The sequence below is a fragment of the Macaca nemestrina genome, chromosome 8 (genome assembly GCF_043159975.1).
Source record: "Macaca nemestrina isolate mMacNem1 chromosome 8, mMacNem.hap1, whole genome shotgun sequence".
NCBI lineage: Eukaryota > Metazoa > Chordata > Mammalia > Primates > Cercopithecidae > Macaca > Macaca nemestrina.
This window is the reverse complement of record NC_092132.1, coordinates 12,292,579-12,307,905: the sequence shown is the minus strand read 5'-3', so window position 1 is coordinate 12,307,905 and position 15,327 is coordinate 12,292,579. Positions and strand designations below refer to the sequence as shown.

The following is a 15,327-nucleotide window of genomic DNA, read 5'->3' as shown; positions in this document are numbered from 1 at the left end:
TTAGGTGGAACCAGATAATCTTTACATGACTTTTCAAGCACTTCCAGCCTGCTAAACAGACAGTAGCATTCATTGCTAGTCTATCTGGTAACAGAGGAAAAAGGCTGTGTGACCTTGATGAGTCTTTCTTCCTTCAGGGCCACTGTTGCTCTTCTGCCCATGGAAGGGGCAGGGCCTCTTACTTCCAAGGGCATATTCTCCTCCAAGGTCTTAGGGCCTGCTGGTGAGCTACTCATGCTCACTGAAAGAGTCACCAAGACCTTTAACCACCATGCTGTGGGGCTGGAGGAAAAGGACTCCTTTCCTGAGGCCTGGATCCAAGGGCCTCAGAGCAAAGGTGCTGATGGATTAATTTACCCCACAAAGGCAATGGTCCATGTGTCATCTACTGAGAGATGTTATGCTTATTAGAGATCATGAACAAGGGCAATACGTAACCCAAAGATCTTTAAGATTAGAGTTGCTCAGAGTAGTTAAGGGACTTGCCTGAGGACAGCATGTCAAGCTGAGTGAGGTTTAGAACTCAGAACTGTCTCTTCACTAGCCTAAGCTGTGTCTCCAGCAACCATGGCCAAAACAAAACCAAAACCAGAAAGGATATCTTAGAGACCACAGTCATTTTCAAACTTGGATGTGTGTCAGAATCACCAGGAAAGTTAATAGACTACAGAGGCCCAGGCTCTTTGACGTGAAAACTGGGCCTGGACTTCGGAATTTTTGTTACATTTCTCAAGAGAATCTGATGCTCACCCAAGTTCGAGAACTACGATGGACGGTAAGAATCGTCTTGTTTTGGCTTCTTAGACTGTTTTTCCAGGCTGCCACCTTTGGCTGTCAGGTACAGTCCTGAAGTGTCAAAGGAGGCCTGTAAACAGTTGTTGAATGAATACACAATTGAAAGAACAAATATACACAGCTGACTTAGTTAATATCACAGGTTCCCAAATTACAGCCCTGTGGAGGCATATACTTGCTAGACCGGAACGTAGTTTTGGTACTGTTTTCAAAGTAACCATGCAACAAAGAGACTATTAATATTATGCATAGTCAGTTTTATTTTGATATTAGTAGAAAAGTCAGTAGACTTAAACAGGAAAAACTAGATAGACAAATAATTTAAAAGACGAAATGTTAATTTTTTAGTTGTAGGTGTTTTGAATCATGATTTCAGTCTTGAATTTTTTAATGTGATTTGGCCTGTGGTTTTAAAATGTGTATTAGAATGGGCCATAACCTGTAGTTGGTTGGAATCTCAGAAAACCTGGCACGTTTTAAAGTTTGAGAATTTTATTTTGGCCATTTTCATGTTAATTTTTTTTAAGTAAACTCCTGTCACCCAGGGAGATGTTTGTTGGAGTGTTGACTGGAAGTTGGCTGTCTGGTGATTTGTTGTTTTAGTTTGGGATGGTTTATTTTTTATTGCAAGAGTTTAGTAAAGCAGGCAGAGTTTAAAAGACAGAGCCTTTTTAATTTAGGCCTTTAAAATTATGTACTTTATTTTTATGCTAAATCTGAAATGTCATGGGACTGGAGTGGAGCTGGAAGGAGGAGTAAGACCGGGAGAAGGGGGAGGAGAGACGGGGATGGAAGAAAACACAAGAGTTGACTTTGTATGTTTTTTTATGTGTTTTTAATTTTTTTTTAAGTTTATGGAGTCCTTTTGTTTCCATTGAATATGTAGATCAATTAGTTTGGAGATTTTTTACAAGGCTTTTGTTGTGCCCATTAAAGTCTTTAATTTTTCTTGGGCCAAATATTGTTACATAGACCAAAAATATAGCCAGATAGACAAACAAAAACTAGAATTAGACCAGATTGAGTATTTTAGTGGATGCAGAGTTTTAGTGTTAGCTTCATTTTTGGAGAACTCAAGTCTAAATTATATTTGGGACTCTACCCTGATCAGGATTTGTTTTAGGATGGAACTCAAACTTATAATTTTAGACAAGGATAGAACTTTATAATTTTAGACTATAAAAACAGGACTTGAGTTTATAATTTTTATGATGGAATTAAAGACAATTAAAGGCGTAGGCATATATTAATGAGATATTTATTGGAAAGATGTCTAATTTAGAAGTTCTTCTTCTTTTTTTTTTTTTTTTTTTTTTTTTAAGGAAAGTAGTGTCAAGGGAGCCTGAAGTATTGTGACAGAGAACTAGGAATCTTCCAGTCGAATCTTTAGACAAAGCAGTCTAGGTGGCCACTCCGGGTCAATAAAGGGGGCCCATACCCCACTAAGAGGATAGAATATCTTGAACCAGTTTTGTCTCACCCACATCTGTGAGTTTTATTGATGGTGAGTTTAGTAAGGTGTCCTGTTAGAAAATATAAACACATAACTAAATAGCTTTTCTCTATGTCAACAATAACCATTTTGATAATATAATGGAATAATACCACATTCTATTTTTAATGGCATCAAATATTAAGAATGCTATTAAAGAACATTCAAATTAAAATTTTTTCTCTCAAAATTAGTGTTTAACTTTGAGATCATTCCAAGTAACAACCTAATGGAGTTTTCTCGAACATTGAAATGGTAAATTTTATCCAAAAGAATGAATATCCAAGGAGATATTTTACAAAACAAAATAATGTGGAGAGACTTTCATCATTTGATGATAAAATACAGAGTGACTATGGTTTAAGCAGGATGGGGGTAGAGCCAGGATCGGCAAAGAGATTTATGGAAAAGGAGAAACACCCACCAAAATAAATTCCCTTATAGATAAGTACTTATGATGCAATAAGCATACATTTTGAATTAAAGGAGAGATTATATTTTAAAATAAATGACACTAGCATTGCAATCTATGAACTAAAAATAGAAAAATGAAAAAAATAAAAATGAATCAATAAACCATAGACTCTGCTTTTTAGGAAAAGACACTTTGGGTGAGCTTGGAAGCTGCTACCACCTCATTCCTCTGGAGGGGAAGTCTGTGATGTACTAACTCTGGGTTCTGTACCTGCAAGAGCTGGCTCCAGCCCTAGCTGGCACCCACTTAATTAGCCATGCTAACACTGGCTAAGCCGATTGGCTAAGCAAAAGGGTGTATTACTGGACCGTCTGTTTCCTTGTCTGTAAACTTGGACAGTGACAGTACCCACCTCATTGGTTATCATGAATACTAAATGCAGCAGTGTTGCAAGTTCCTAGCAAATAGTAAACTCTCACAAAATGCTACCAAGAGCCCCAACTTTCCTGCTTCATCATCATTCTGCCTCCACAAAGAGTTTGTTCTCAGAATTTTCATGAGATGCTTGTGGACCTCCCAGATGTTGGATTCTGCACAAAAGCAGTGGCTCCTCCAGGGGTTCATGCAGGCCTGGGGACAGTGGCAGGTGGAGGGCATGGCAGGACTTGGCTCCGGGCCCTGGAATGGTGACAGATGAACTGGCTTTCACTCGGAGTTGAAATTCACTCTTTAATTATAGTGCTTTCTCCCAGACATCAACCTAAACACGGAGTGTGGCCAAAGCTTCCATTTTAAGACCATAATTGGTGAGTCTATCCCTAAAACCCTTTCATAGAGCTTCTCTAAAATTGCAGTGTTCTCACTCTCTAAAAATATGCAGCTCAGTTTGGTGCCATTGCAAAAATGCCCCTTATATTGACCATGAAAATAGCAACATGTGGAGGATGCTTAAGAAAATGAAAACCCAGCATCTCTTGCAGTCAAGCCAGGTCCCAAGTTCAGGAAGACTCAGCTCCTGAGTGTTAGGATGGTACCCACTGCTCCAGGACAGAGTATGGAGGTTTACCTTCCTCTTGCCAGGCCCGTGTGAAACTGGTTACATTATTTGGCAACTTCTCTGGATAAATCTTTTCTCTCTCTTATTTTTTCTTTCTTGTTTTTATGTAAAAAAGTATAGACAGGTCATAGACTGAATGCTTGCATCCTCCTCAAATTTATATGTTGAAACCCTAACCTCCAGTGGGATGTTGTTAAAAGGTGGGGCCTTTGGGTCTGATCAGGGTGGAAAGCCTTCATGACGGGGTCGGTGCCCTTCTAAGAAGAGGCAACAGAGGGCTCGCTTGCTCTTTCTGCTCTCTGCCATGTGATGATACAGCAAGAAGACAGCTATCCATCAACCAGAAAGAGGGCCCCCACCAAGAACCCAATCATATTGGTCCCCGCTTTCAAACTTTCAGCCTCCAAAACTGTGAGAAATAAATGTTTGTTGTTTAAGCCACCCAGTCTATGATATTCTGTTATAGCAGCTTGAGCAACCAAAATGTGGCACTAGATCGTTTTGCTGCTTTATTTACCAGTCTAATTTTAGTGAACTCTCCACCAGTGTGCTGGTTGTCAAAGACAGGTTTAAGATAAAAATTAGAAGCTTCCCTGTATAGCTAAGAGAATGGTGTTATCAAAGGCAAAGACCCTTTCATACCTGGGGATCACGTTCTGGAAAAGGTGCTCAGCTACATAGGAAACTCAGATGGGATAAAAGGAGCATTGACTTAGAGCCAAGATGTCTGATTCTGTTCTGGCCTAGTTATTTTCCAGCTCCGTGTTCTGAAAAATGTCATATAACTTCTCTGAGTTTCTGACTCCTCATCTGTGAAAGAGGCACTAGAGCCCCTACCCAACCCCTCATTTGGGTGCTGTCAGGATCAAACGATGATGAAGTGAATATGGTTTGTAACCTTCAAAATGCTATGCTCGAGATCGCCATAGTGTTCTGCTAACACAAGGCAAATGCTACCAAATATTTATTAAAGGACACACTACTGTGGTCTTCTGGGAAAAGAAGCAAGAAAACAGGAAAGAAGAAAACACAAAAGCAAGCAAGAAAGTGTGTGTATGTTAGAGAGAGAGAGAGAGAGAGATTTTCTTTATTAATGATCACTGATGCCCCACTGAACATTTCTCCAGGGGTGTTCTGGAATCAGCGCTTCCGAATAATCATGGAAGCCTATCTTGGGAGGCAGCCTTTCAGACTCTTCAGTGTTATTTGTGGAAAGTATGATACGTCCATTGACTAGACTCACAGTCCTTTGTCTCAGTGGAAACTTAAGTGGAAACTTAAGCCCACTCTTCAGAATCCCCCTCACTCAGTCTGGCTCTAGGCATGGCCCTTGCACCAGATGGGATGAGCTCACCTCGTCACCTCTGCCCAAGCCATCTCTGTGGCTGCTACACCTGTGCTTCCCTCCCCTGTGCTGAGACAGCCATGTCCTATATACAGGACTGGGGAGGCAGCACCGGAGAGCAGTTGAAGGGTGCAAACTTCACTAGATAGAAAGGCCAGCTCCAATCCTGTCCCACTGAGCAGGAACAGTGCCCTCACAAGCTGGTCATTTTAACCTTTGTGTCTTATTTTCTTCATATTTAAAGGAAGATGTCTTCACTGGGGTTTTCTGAGAAACAGACTCTCAGATGGAGATTTGCATGCAAGAAGCTTGGTGCAGGGTGTGCTTGGGATATAGAAGGAAGTGAGGGGCAGGATTGGCCAGAGGAAGAAGAACTTTGATGCAAATCAAATGATCGCCCCACTGATCTTCCAGTGAGCTCTAAAGTTAGGCTGGCCCTTCAGATTTGTTCCATCTTGAGGCTGGGGGTCCAAACCTTTGTCTACCCACATGGACAGTGTTGGGATGCAGGCTATCTCTGGGGAAGGGGAGGCAGTTCTCTTAGATCAAAGGCAATTCCTGGAGAGAGACTCAGTTGGGAGCTGCCAGCCATCAGCTTAACAACAGTTGGGGCAATGAGAGCCTTGGTCCTGCGGTGGGGTCTCAGTCCTGCAGGGGGTCTGAATGGCACCCCACAGTGTCCCCTACAGAAAGCAACTGATAGCAACTGACGTAGTGTCTGTAAAGACCTGAACATAGTACCACATGATTAACCTGGTATGTCTGTTAGTATCGTTATTACCTTGTATTATTCTAACTGTTGCTTTGTAACAATTATATCATAACATTTTTCTTTTCTTCTCAACTTCTCTCTATTCTGCTATGAGCTGCTTAATAGAAATAGCCATGCTTTCTGTTTGTTTCATTCTGTTTTCAACCTTTGTATTCCTAGGCTTGAGCACAGAGTTTGGCTCATAAATAATGTAATGAACACTTATTTGTAGAATGGAAAGATGGATCAAGCTATAGGATTGCACAGGAATGGAGACTACGAGGAGAATGCCCCTGAGGCTGCCTTTGGGGATATTGGGTAATACACGGCCGTCTTTATTACTCACCAGGTGACAACTGCATGTAACTGTCCCTTGCCTTCTCTCCTAGTCTCTCTGGACTCGTGGCAGTCCCTGGCCCTCTCTTCAGTGGTTGTTGATCCATCCATTAGGCACTTTGATGTTGCCCATGTCAGCACTGCTGCCACCAGCAATTTCTCTGCTGTCCGAGACCTCTGTTTGTCGGGTAAGGGGAGTTTCCAACCCCCAGGTAGGGTGGGACAAAACTTCACGCAAGTGCTGCTGAAGATCCTCACCTTAGAAAAACACACGAGACACCACAATAACCTGGGATGCTTGGAAGTAAGGGATTAACCTGGGGAAGAAGACCTGGGTGAAGTTTCCTCATTACTCCACAGGGCAGCCAAGGTCTCCAAGGGAATATGCCAGCCAGAAGAGCAGGGACATAAACCCAGGTCAGAGGAAGATCAGAAGAAGGATCTAGTGGGTTAGTCTGAGGAAGAAAAGATGCACATGCATGGCAGCTCTGGCAGCTGACCCCAGATAGCAGGTGGGCTGTTGTGGTGAGGAGGAAGTACACTTGTCTGGCCAGTGGGACACAGTTAAGAGCTACTGTTTTGGTAAAACTCAAATTTTAGGAGACATTTTTCAATGCAGTTGAATAACTTTTTAATAGGCAAAGTTGCCCACAGATGCATAATTCCTTTAGAGAGTTTTTGGTCATTGGTGGTATTTAAACAAAAGCTAGGTAACCACTTGATGGGAATGTTCTACAAAGAATTTTAGCCTCTGAAAGAGGCAGACATCAGATAACATTTATACCCTTGCCAAGATTCTAACCCCCTCTGAGGTTCTATGAATTCCATGAATCTCCTTCTCTGCAAGGTTGGATAATAATAATCACAAAGCTATGGATATCTTGCAGATTGGACCACCACGTACAGATATGCATGTTATGCACTGCACATGTCTGGGTGGTACCATTCACAGAAATTGAGGTATAAATAGGGCCATTAGGCTGTCAACAACCTGACCAATCAAATGAAACATCACTTTTTCAGAACTGTTCTTAGGACTGAGTGTCATATAGTTTAAATTGTCTAGTGCAGAACTTGACATGCGTGGGAAAGGGCATGGTCCCTGGTGGAACAGTCGGTATGGTGCCAGCTGAGGAGGCATTGAAGGACAGAAGAGGAAGACAGGGCTGAAGATAAAGCCTGGAGTATGGAGACCCTTGTTTGAGATAATCCTTAAGCCCATGAGGAGCCATGGAGATATATTAAGCAGGGAAATAACAAGAGCACATTTATAAATTAAATAAACAAAAAAGACCTTAATGCTGCATGGAAAGTAGATTGATCAGAGGGTTGGATTTCCCATTGCTACCATTTTATTTCCATCCCCTGGTACAGTGCTTAGGATTTATTGTAGTGCTCAAATAAATGAGTGATTGCATGGCTGATGAATGGATTCACGGATTCATGGATTCATGGATGCATGATTGGATGAAAGGATAGATGGATGGAAGAGTAGATGAGTGGGTGGGTGGATGGATGAATGGATAGATAGATGGATAGATTCATGGGTGCATGATTGGATAGTAGGATGGATGGATGGAAGGGTGGATGAGTGGATGGTTGGATGGATGACTGGATGGATGCATGAGTGAAGTAACATCTCTGAGGCTCAAGCATCACTCTTCTCCCTCTTCTCTGCAGAATGTTCCCAACATGAGGACTGTCTCATCACCACTCTGCAGACCCAACCTGGGGCTGTGAGATGTATGTTCTATGCTGATACTCACAGCTGCACATATAGTCTGCAAGGCCAGAACTGCCGACTTCTGCTTCGTGAAGAGGCCACCCACATCTACCGGAAGCCAGGTAAGCCCAAGCCTATGCCTTTGCAGCCATCCTGGGAAACTGGGCCTGGCTGGAAGGGACTATTTAAACACATGGTGAATTGGAGGACAGTGGCTTTTGTTGGCCGAAGTTCTGGACTAGGTGGCACTCACCTGAGGTAGACTGAAGGAAGGTAGAAAAAATTCCTACTTCTGTATCACTTTTATTCATTTATTCCTTTGAGTTATAGAGCCATCTTGGTTTTGAGGAGTTTCTTAGTAAAATAACTAAAGAGCCCACTTTTTATTATGGTTTTATAGTTTAGAGAGATCTTTCACCGGCCTTATCTCATCTGGTCCTCACACTAATCCTGTGTGGTGGCAGGATAAGGGCTTTATCTCTGTCTTAGAAATCAGAAGGCTGTAGCCCAGAGAATTTAAGTTAACTCTGTGATTTCACACAGCTAGTGATGATGGAGCTGGAACTTGGAGCCAGATCACCTATCTTAACATGCAATCCTCTCCCACAAAGCCATGCAGCCTAACTATCGCATCATAAACACTTTGGAGAGAGAAGCTGTTCCAGCTGAGTTTAGTTTTAAAACACATGTCAGATACTGTGTTGGTTCTGGGGCTCCAGGCAAGGCAAGAGGGAGCAGCCATAGATCCATCACTAAGTAAGACCGCTAAGAGTTGTAGAACAGGAAACAGGGACTGGGCATCTGGGGGGAGCCCCTCCCCAACTAGACATGTTTATTGAATGAAATTAATGACTGCTAAGTTGTTAGCTACATCTGCCATCTTGTCTTCTAGAGCAAGGTTCTACAACCATACTTTTCTGTTAACACTAATCAGCTGCTATTGTAGCATAAAAGCAGCAATAAACAACATGTAAGCCAGTAGATGTGACTGTTCCAATAAAACTTTATTTACAAAACTAAGTAGCAGCAGATTTGGCCCCATGCTGTCCTAGAGCATTGACAGTCCTTTGGTTCTGTCTTGATGCCAGAGATATCTTCCTCTTCCGCCCCCTCCTCAACCTTAGCCTTCAGACCACAAGAGTGTCTTCCAGACCTGAGAATGCCTTGATTGCCATGTGATGAGCTGTCAGGCCTTCAATCGCAAGTCTTTCCTCTCTTTATCTGGACATTTATATTATTTAGTCAAGCTATGTAGATTTTTTTTCTGAGACAGAGTCTCATTCTGTCACTCAGGCTGGAGTGCAGTTGCACAATCTCAGGTCACTGCAACCTCTGCCTCCCGGGTTCAAGCAATTCTCATGCCTTGCTGGGAATACAGATACATGCCATGATGCCCAGCTAATTTTTGTATTTTTAATAGAGATAGGGTTTTGCCATGCTGGCCAGGCTGGTCTTGAACTCCTGGCTTCAAGGGATCCAACCGTCTCGGCCTCCCAAAGTGCTGGGATTATAGATTTTAACACTATATTTCACAACAGCGTAGCCAATCTGTGTGGTAGTTCTGCTGAAAAATGACTTAAATTGAGGTTTGAGTTCTGTAAAACACAAATTAGACTGCTTCTCTATTACTTCAGCATGACTAAAACTCAATAGGAAATGCTCACTTCCAAAAGAAGATGTGTGCACATACGCATCTACAGGTGTCTCAACTTTCACGCAGGCATTATTTGTTTCCAGCTGATACACATGGCCACAGATAATTTTCTTAACCCAGGTAGTCACGCGGCCTCTGTGGGTATTCTAGAAAGAATCTATCATTTCTGCTAAAGAATTTGAAAGAGATAACCTCACATCTAACATTTTCCCCATGTTTGATCTCATTGAGTTGGAGCTTCACTGGGCAGCCTCTGAAGGGAAGACTGAATACCACTGCCATGGGAAAGCAGGCCTGCATTCCCCGGAAATTCTTCAGCCTTTATATTTGTTCTGGCTTTGCTCCCGCCTGTGGATGATGCCACGTACATAAAATGTGGTTGTTTGCTGCATAGTAGAATGAGGTTCCAGCACTTCAGCAGCCACAGTCCTGAGTGCTTGCCCAAGACCCCTTGATTTATGATTGTGACAGGAAGTTTTGCGAGGAGGAACTGTGGGAGTAACATCAGCCTTGATTTGTGATTAAAGTCAGATTAAAAAACAGCAACTGTTCCTTTCCAGCCCAAGTTTCCATTTTGAGTTCTAACTCATATTCCAATGTTTCTGCAACAGAGAAGGCTTCATTTGCTCTTTTTTTCTTCTTTCTCTTTTTTTCTCTCCCTATGTCCCCCCACCCCCACCAATTCCTTCCTTTTTTCCTTCCACTCATTCATTCATTCATTTACTTATGTGTTGGATTTCTGCCATTTTTCAGGCACTGGGCTTGGAACATTACAGGTATTATTATTTATTCCTGACATTGTTGTGTTGTAGGAGACACTGTTGTTCCCATTTCATAGGCAGAAAGACTGTAAAATTTTTCCAATAACTAGCTGTTCCATAAGCATAAAACCCAGATCTGCTTGACTCCTTAACCAATTCACCATGGTGACACTCAGCGACCTGGAAGTCAAGGACAGACATGATACCCAGGCTTCTCAACCTCAGAACCCGCTGACATTTGGGGCTGAAGCATTCTTTGTTGTATATGTGTGGGAGCAGTAGTTGTCCTGCCTACTGTAGGATGTGTAACAACAGCCCTGGCCTCTCCCACCAGATGTCAGTGGCATCTCTCCCTGACCCCTGTGACAGCCAAAACTGTCTCCAGATGTCGTCAAATGTCCCCTGTGGGCAAAATTACTTCCAGTTAAGAATCTCTATGTGATACAAAGCTCCTGCAGAGTAGATGGACTTCTGTCTGCCTGTCCACCTCTTGGTCTGTCTGCAGGTCTGTCTGCCTCCTCTCTGCACTGTCTTGTTTAGTCACCACTGCAATAGATACATATTTTTATAGAAGGAGCTGCAGAGAAAGCAAAAAGGTTTTGTCTTTCAATCAGCCGAGAGTGGAATTGAGCAGACCAAATCTACGTGTCAGAAATAAGAGACTTCTCACACACACTTGAAGTATCTCTCCATGAGTGTTCATCTCTTCCTTTGTGCAAGGCTTTGAGTCCTGTGTGGCATCAGACAGGCCTGTCTTAAGTTCCTGAAAACAGTACTTGGCACTGAGCCTGGGCCCAACAAAAGTTTACCGGATCAACCAATGAATGAAAGAAAATGTCATCAAGGAAACCAGATAGGGCTACAGAAAAACCGATGAATGTCGCTGGCGATTAGTGTTGCACGGAGCGGGGTGGGAAGCATGGCAGGTGGCACCAGTGTTGGCCTTGTGGACAAGGAGGGATTTGGACATGAAAAAATGGGCGGGATGGCCTCGCAGGCTGGGCACCCAGGTCACCCATGACGCAGAGAGAGGCAAAGCTCTGAACTGGTCCCAACCTTTTGCGCATGGGGTGTGGTCAGAGCTGGGGTTGAGAAAGGTATGGCTTTGAATCCTACATCACCCTATATCATCTGTGATCCTAGCAGGCCCTAGGCCTCCACCTCTACATCTATTCCCTCACTAATGAAATGTAAATGTGGGCCTGCGAGCCCTACGCTGCAATTCTGAAATCCAAAAGTCCTAAAAGTGTTTTTTTTTTTTCTTTTTTTTTTGATAAGTTTGCAGCTAACTCATTTGGCGGCAAAATCTGACACGGGGTGGCTGAAGAAATTCTATTCTTTACTCATCTCTCTCAGGATGAGTAACCCACACATCTCACCACAAAAATGATGGCTGTGTTTAAAGGTGGGGCCACACTCCAGGCCTCCCTAGGGGATTGGGTGCTGTTTGCTTCTCTGTTCTTTCAAAAGGCCCCAGGGTGCTGGTAAGGGGTGCTGGACCTGGACCCATGTATAGAAGGGATTAGCACTGCATACTGTGCATTTCGGTACCTAATAAAGATCAGCTATCTTTGCCAATTTTTTGTTTGTTTATTTACATTGAAAACCTGACTGGATTTAAGCTGTAGGGGTCTGAATAAATGGCTGACATTTTCAAGGTACAAAAAGCAGTGATTTTTCTTTTGCTGAAAGCACATTCAGAATGCCAGTGGAGAGAGCACTCACTGAGGCCTCTCCCCTTCCTCACCCCTTTCTCTTTCCCAATAGGAATCTCTCTGCTCAGCTATGAGGCATCTGTACCTTCTGTGCTCATTGTCACCCATGGCCGCCTGCTGGGCAGGTCCCAGGCCATTCAGGTGGGCACCTCATGGAAGCAAGTGGACCAGTTCCTTGGAGTTCCATATGCTGCCCCGCCCCTGGCAGAGAGGCGCTTCCGGGCACCAGAGCCCTTGAACTGGACAGGCTCCTGGGATGCCAGCAAGCCAAGGTATGGGTTGAGTGGAGCACATCTTGGTAAATACTCAGAGAAATCTTCTCCATTCTAATCTATCTAACTGGGACTCAGTAGCAGAGCAGTGCATTGTGGATAAAGCAATGTATGGAGGATGGAATATATTAGCTAAGGTATCATTAAGTGCTGTGACAGATAAACTCCTCGTATCAGTGACTTAACACTGTTTTGCTCATGTAAAGCCCATCTGGTGATGGAGGGGCCTGTATGCGCTGCTCCATGCAGTGATTCAGGGACCCAGGCTGATGGAGGCTCTGACTTCTTCAGCATGAATCTTCCAAGGTCCCCCAGATATTGATCCAGGAAGAGAGGCTGTGAAAGAATTGACAGGAGAAGTTCCCATGGAATAAGCTTGGAAGTAGGGTTCACACATCACTTGCACTGGTATTGCGGTGGCCAAGCTCTGCTTCCTGGCCACATCTGATCTTAATGAAGCTGGGAGACATAGCATTGAAGGAAAAGTAAATGAGCTAATGAAAATTTTCCCACTAGGAACAAAATTGCAAGTTTTTTTTAAAGCACCCATATCCTTTCCTCATCGAAAATTTCATTTTCCTCTTTTCCATGTGTATATCACTTTAAATAGCAAGCATATTGAAGAACAATATTATGATTTTTTTCTAATTAAAGCATACTCAGAGTACCTGTGAAAACAGCACTTATTACTGCTGCTCTTCTCCTTCCCACCTGAATCTCCTTCCCAACAGGTACCCCATGGCTCTATCCTCAGGCAGCTATACCCCCCATACCCACTACCACCATGGCTGGCTGCTGAGCAGGTCCATGGGCCCATTACCAGATAGAGTGATGAGCTAGGAGGCTCTTGAAGTACTCCAGGAAAAGGATGATAAGGACTTCAGCTAGGATGGTGGCTGTGGGAGTGGAAAGGCATGGATTTCCATCTGCTCCACTGCTGGGAAGCAAAAATAACAAATATGCATGAATTAAAGTGCCTTACCATGTTAGGATGTACCCATTTGACAGATGAAGTGATAGAGTCACATAGGTTTTGAGTGGAGAGTAGTTGAGAGCTTGGGTCATTGTAGTCCAGGGCTAGTGAGGATTGAGTGATGAGCCAAGTCACTCATTGGGCAGATGACCATTGTGCTGCCATTAGACATGATCACAGCTGTAGTCTCAGCTCTTATACTGGGAGATGCTCAAACTGGCACTGTAGGACTCTGTACTGGTGTAGAAAGCAGGTAGGTCACCCCCTCCAGAAGAGAGTCTGCACTCTTGGAGCAAAGAAGGGCCAAGGTCCTGAGTGGTTTTCATCATCATCTTCTCTATCTCAAGCTGTTGCATCAGCAGCCTTCTCTAAATTGATGCATTGTCTCTGGGGAATGTTCTTCCACAGGCCAGTGGCCAGAGAGTGGTGGGCACTCTGTCATTCCTTCCATTCACTGCCACTCCCATTTCCTGAAGCTGCCTAATTTCTGCAGAGCTGGTGGGATCCAGGCTTTGGAATGGGGTAGTGGGCTCTGATCATGGTGGCGGGTGGGGAGGGCGGTGATGGAGCATGTCTTGGAAGTCACCCAGTCTGTATCTGCAGGGCCAGCTGCTGGCAGCCAGCCACCCGAACATCCACGTCTCCTGGAGTCAGTGAAGACTGTTTGTATCTCAACGTGTTCATCCCTCAGAATGTGGTGAGTTCAGAAGCACTTGCTATGGTTGCCCTGAAGACTGTCCCATTAGAAATCCAATGTCCCCACTGTGACCAGCAGAGTCCGGTCTCCTCCTCTGTGGCCTGCTGAGCTGAGGTTAGCTGATTTGCCTAAGGTCACTCAGCTAGTGAGTGATGTGTGGACTTGGTCAGTTGGTCCTCAGAGCTCATGGCTAGAACAAGTGAGTGGTGACCATGAGTGTGTGTTTTTTTCACAGTGTCAGGAAGAAGATTGTGGAAGTTGTTTGCAGTTTAAAGAGCACTTTTATATCTGTGATTTTATTGGTCTTCACATCCACTCTAGGAGGACAGATAGATTAATAGATCGATCAATCAGTCAACTGATCGACAGAAAAATGTAGCGTGATATATTTACCCTTATCTTAAAGGTGCAGACCTGGGGCTAAGAGAGGCTAAGTGAGTCACATAAGCATATTCAGCTGGGCAGAGTGGAGGCTCATCCCTGTCGCTGTGTTCCAGAGCCAGTGCTCTTTCTCCTTAGGGCATTTCCCAGTAACAGAGAGTTTGGCTTTTTCTGCCTTGGGCTGTTCGGATTCCATCCTGACCTTGGGGGAGGAGCAGTGATGCCTCAGTCCAGATGGGCGGTACCTGGTCTCCAGGTGACAGGCCCTGCGCAGGAGGGGCCAGCCTCCTGGACACTTCCTGTGGCTGTCATTGAGGCAGGAGCTGAGGACTGCCCCTTCCTTCTGTGCCTTGCCCTTGCCTCGCAGCCACAAGCCAAATGGCCTTTTCCCTTGTTGGTGAGCTACCCAATAAAGATGAGTCAGGGTACTTTTAGGAGGGGATACAGGGCCCCTTCACTGATCTGTCCCACAGAAGAGGACAAATGAACTCAAGACCACTCAAGCTGGTCTTTCTCTGTGGCATTTAAAAAGACCTCATATTTGAAGAATCCACAACCAGCAAGTGGTGACATCTGAGCTGGAATGTCACAGAGGAAGAGACTCCAGGTCAGCCCCTTCCTCTCTGTAAGGCATTTCAATGAGTGACTCCACTGCTCTGCACCTCTGCTTTCACAGCTGTAGAGTGGGGTGCTTATGTTCACCATAGATTCTACCTCCTTGGGTGGAAGATCAAATGATACACTCTAGGCGAGAGCCTTTAGCACAGCACTTATGGGGGCAGATCCCCAGGCAGTGTTTGCTCTTGTGAGGGGACCTCTTTGTAGAAACATCTGTGTGTCTGTCTGAGACCATCATACGTGGAGTGGTGATGTCACAAGGACGCAGGACCTTGGATGGAGCATGAGTTACCGGGTGCCTGCATATCCCATGGCCTGAAGTGGGGCCTCAGATCCCCAGCT

At 44.2% G+C, this 15,327-nt stretch overlaps 1 protein-coding gene across 2 annotated transcripts in view; it reads left to right on the top strand.

The window, feature by feature from the left end:
• The window catches only part of LOC105492833 (thyroglobulin), a 273,233-nt gene that overhangs the window by 140,048 nt on the left and 117,858 nt on the right, over positions 1-15,327 (top strand). Inside the window, exons 36-40 of one of the 2 annotated variants that reach the window (XM_011760100.3) lie at positions 3,455-3,508; positions 6,245-6,379; positions 7,872-8,036; positions 12,097-12,316; positions 13,893-13,986. In XM_011760100.3, coding sequence (XP_011758402.2) covers positions 3,455-3,508; positions 6,245-6,379; positions 7,872-8,036; positions 12,097-12,316; positions 13,893-13,986 — 668 coding nt within the window. The remainder of the gene's footprint in view (positions 1-3,454; positions 3,509-6,244; positions 6,380-7,871; positions 8,037-12,096; positions 12,317-13,892; positions 13,987-15,327) is intronic. The other variant, XM_011760101.3, reaches the window with a different exon arrangement.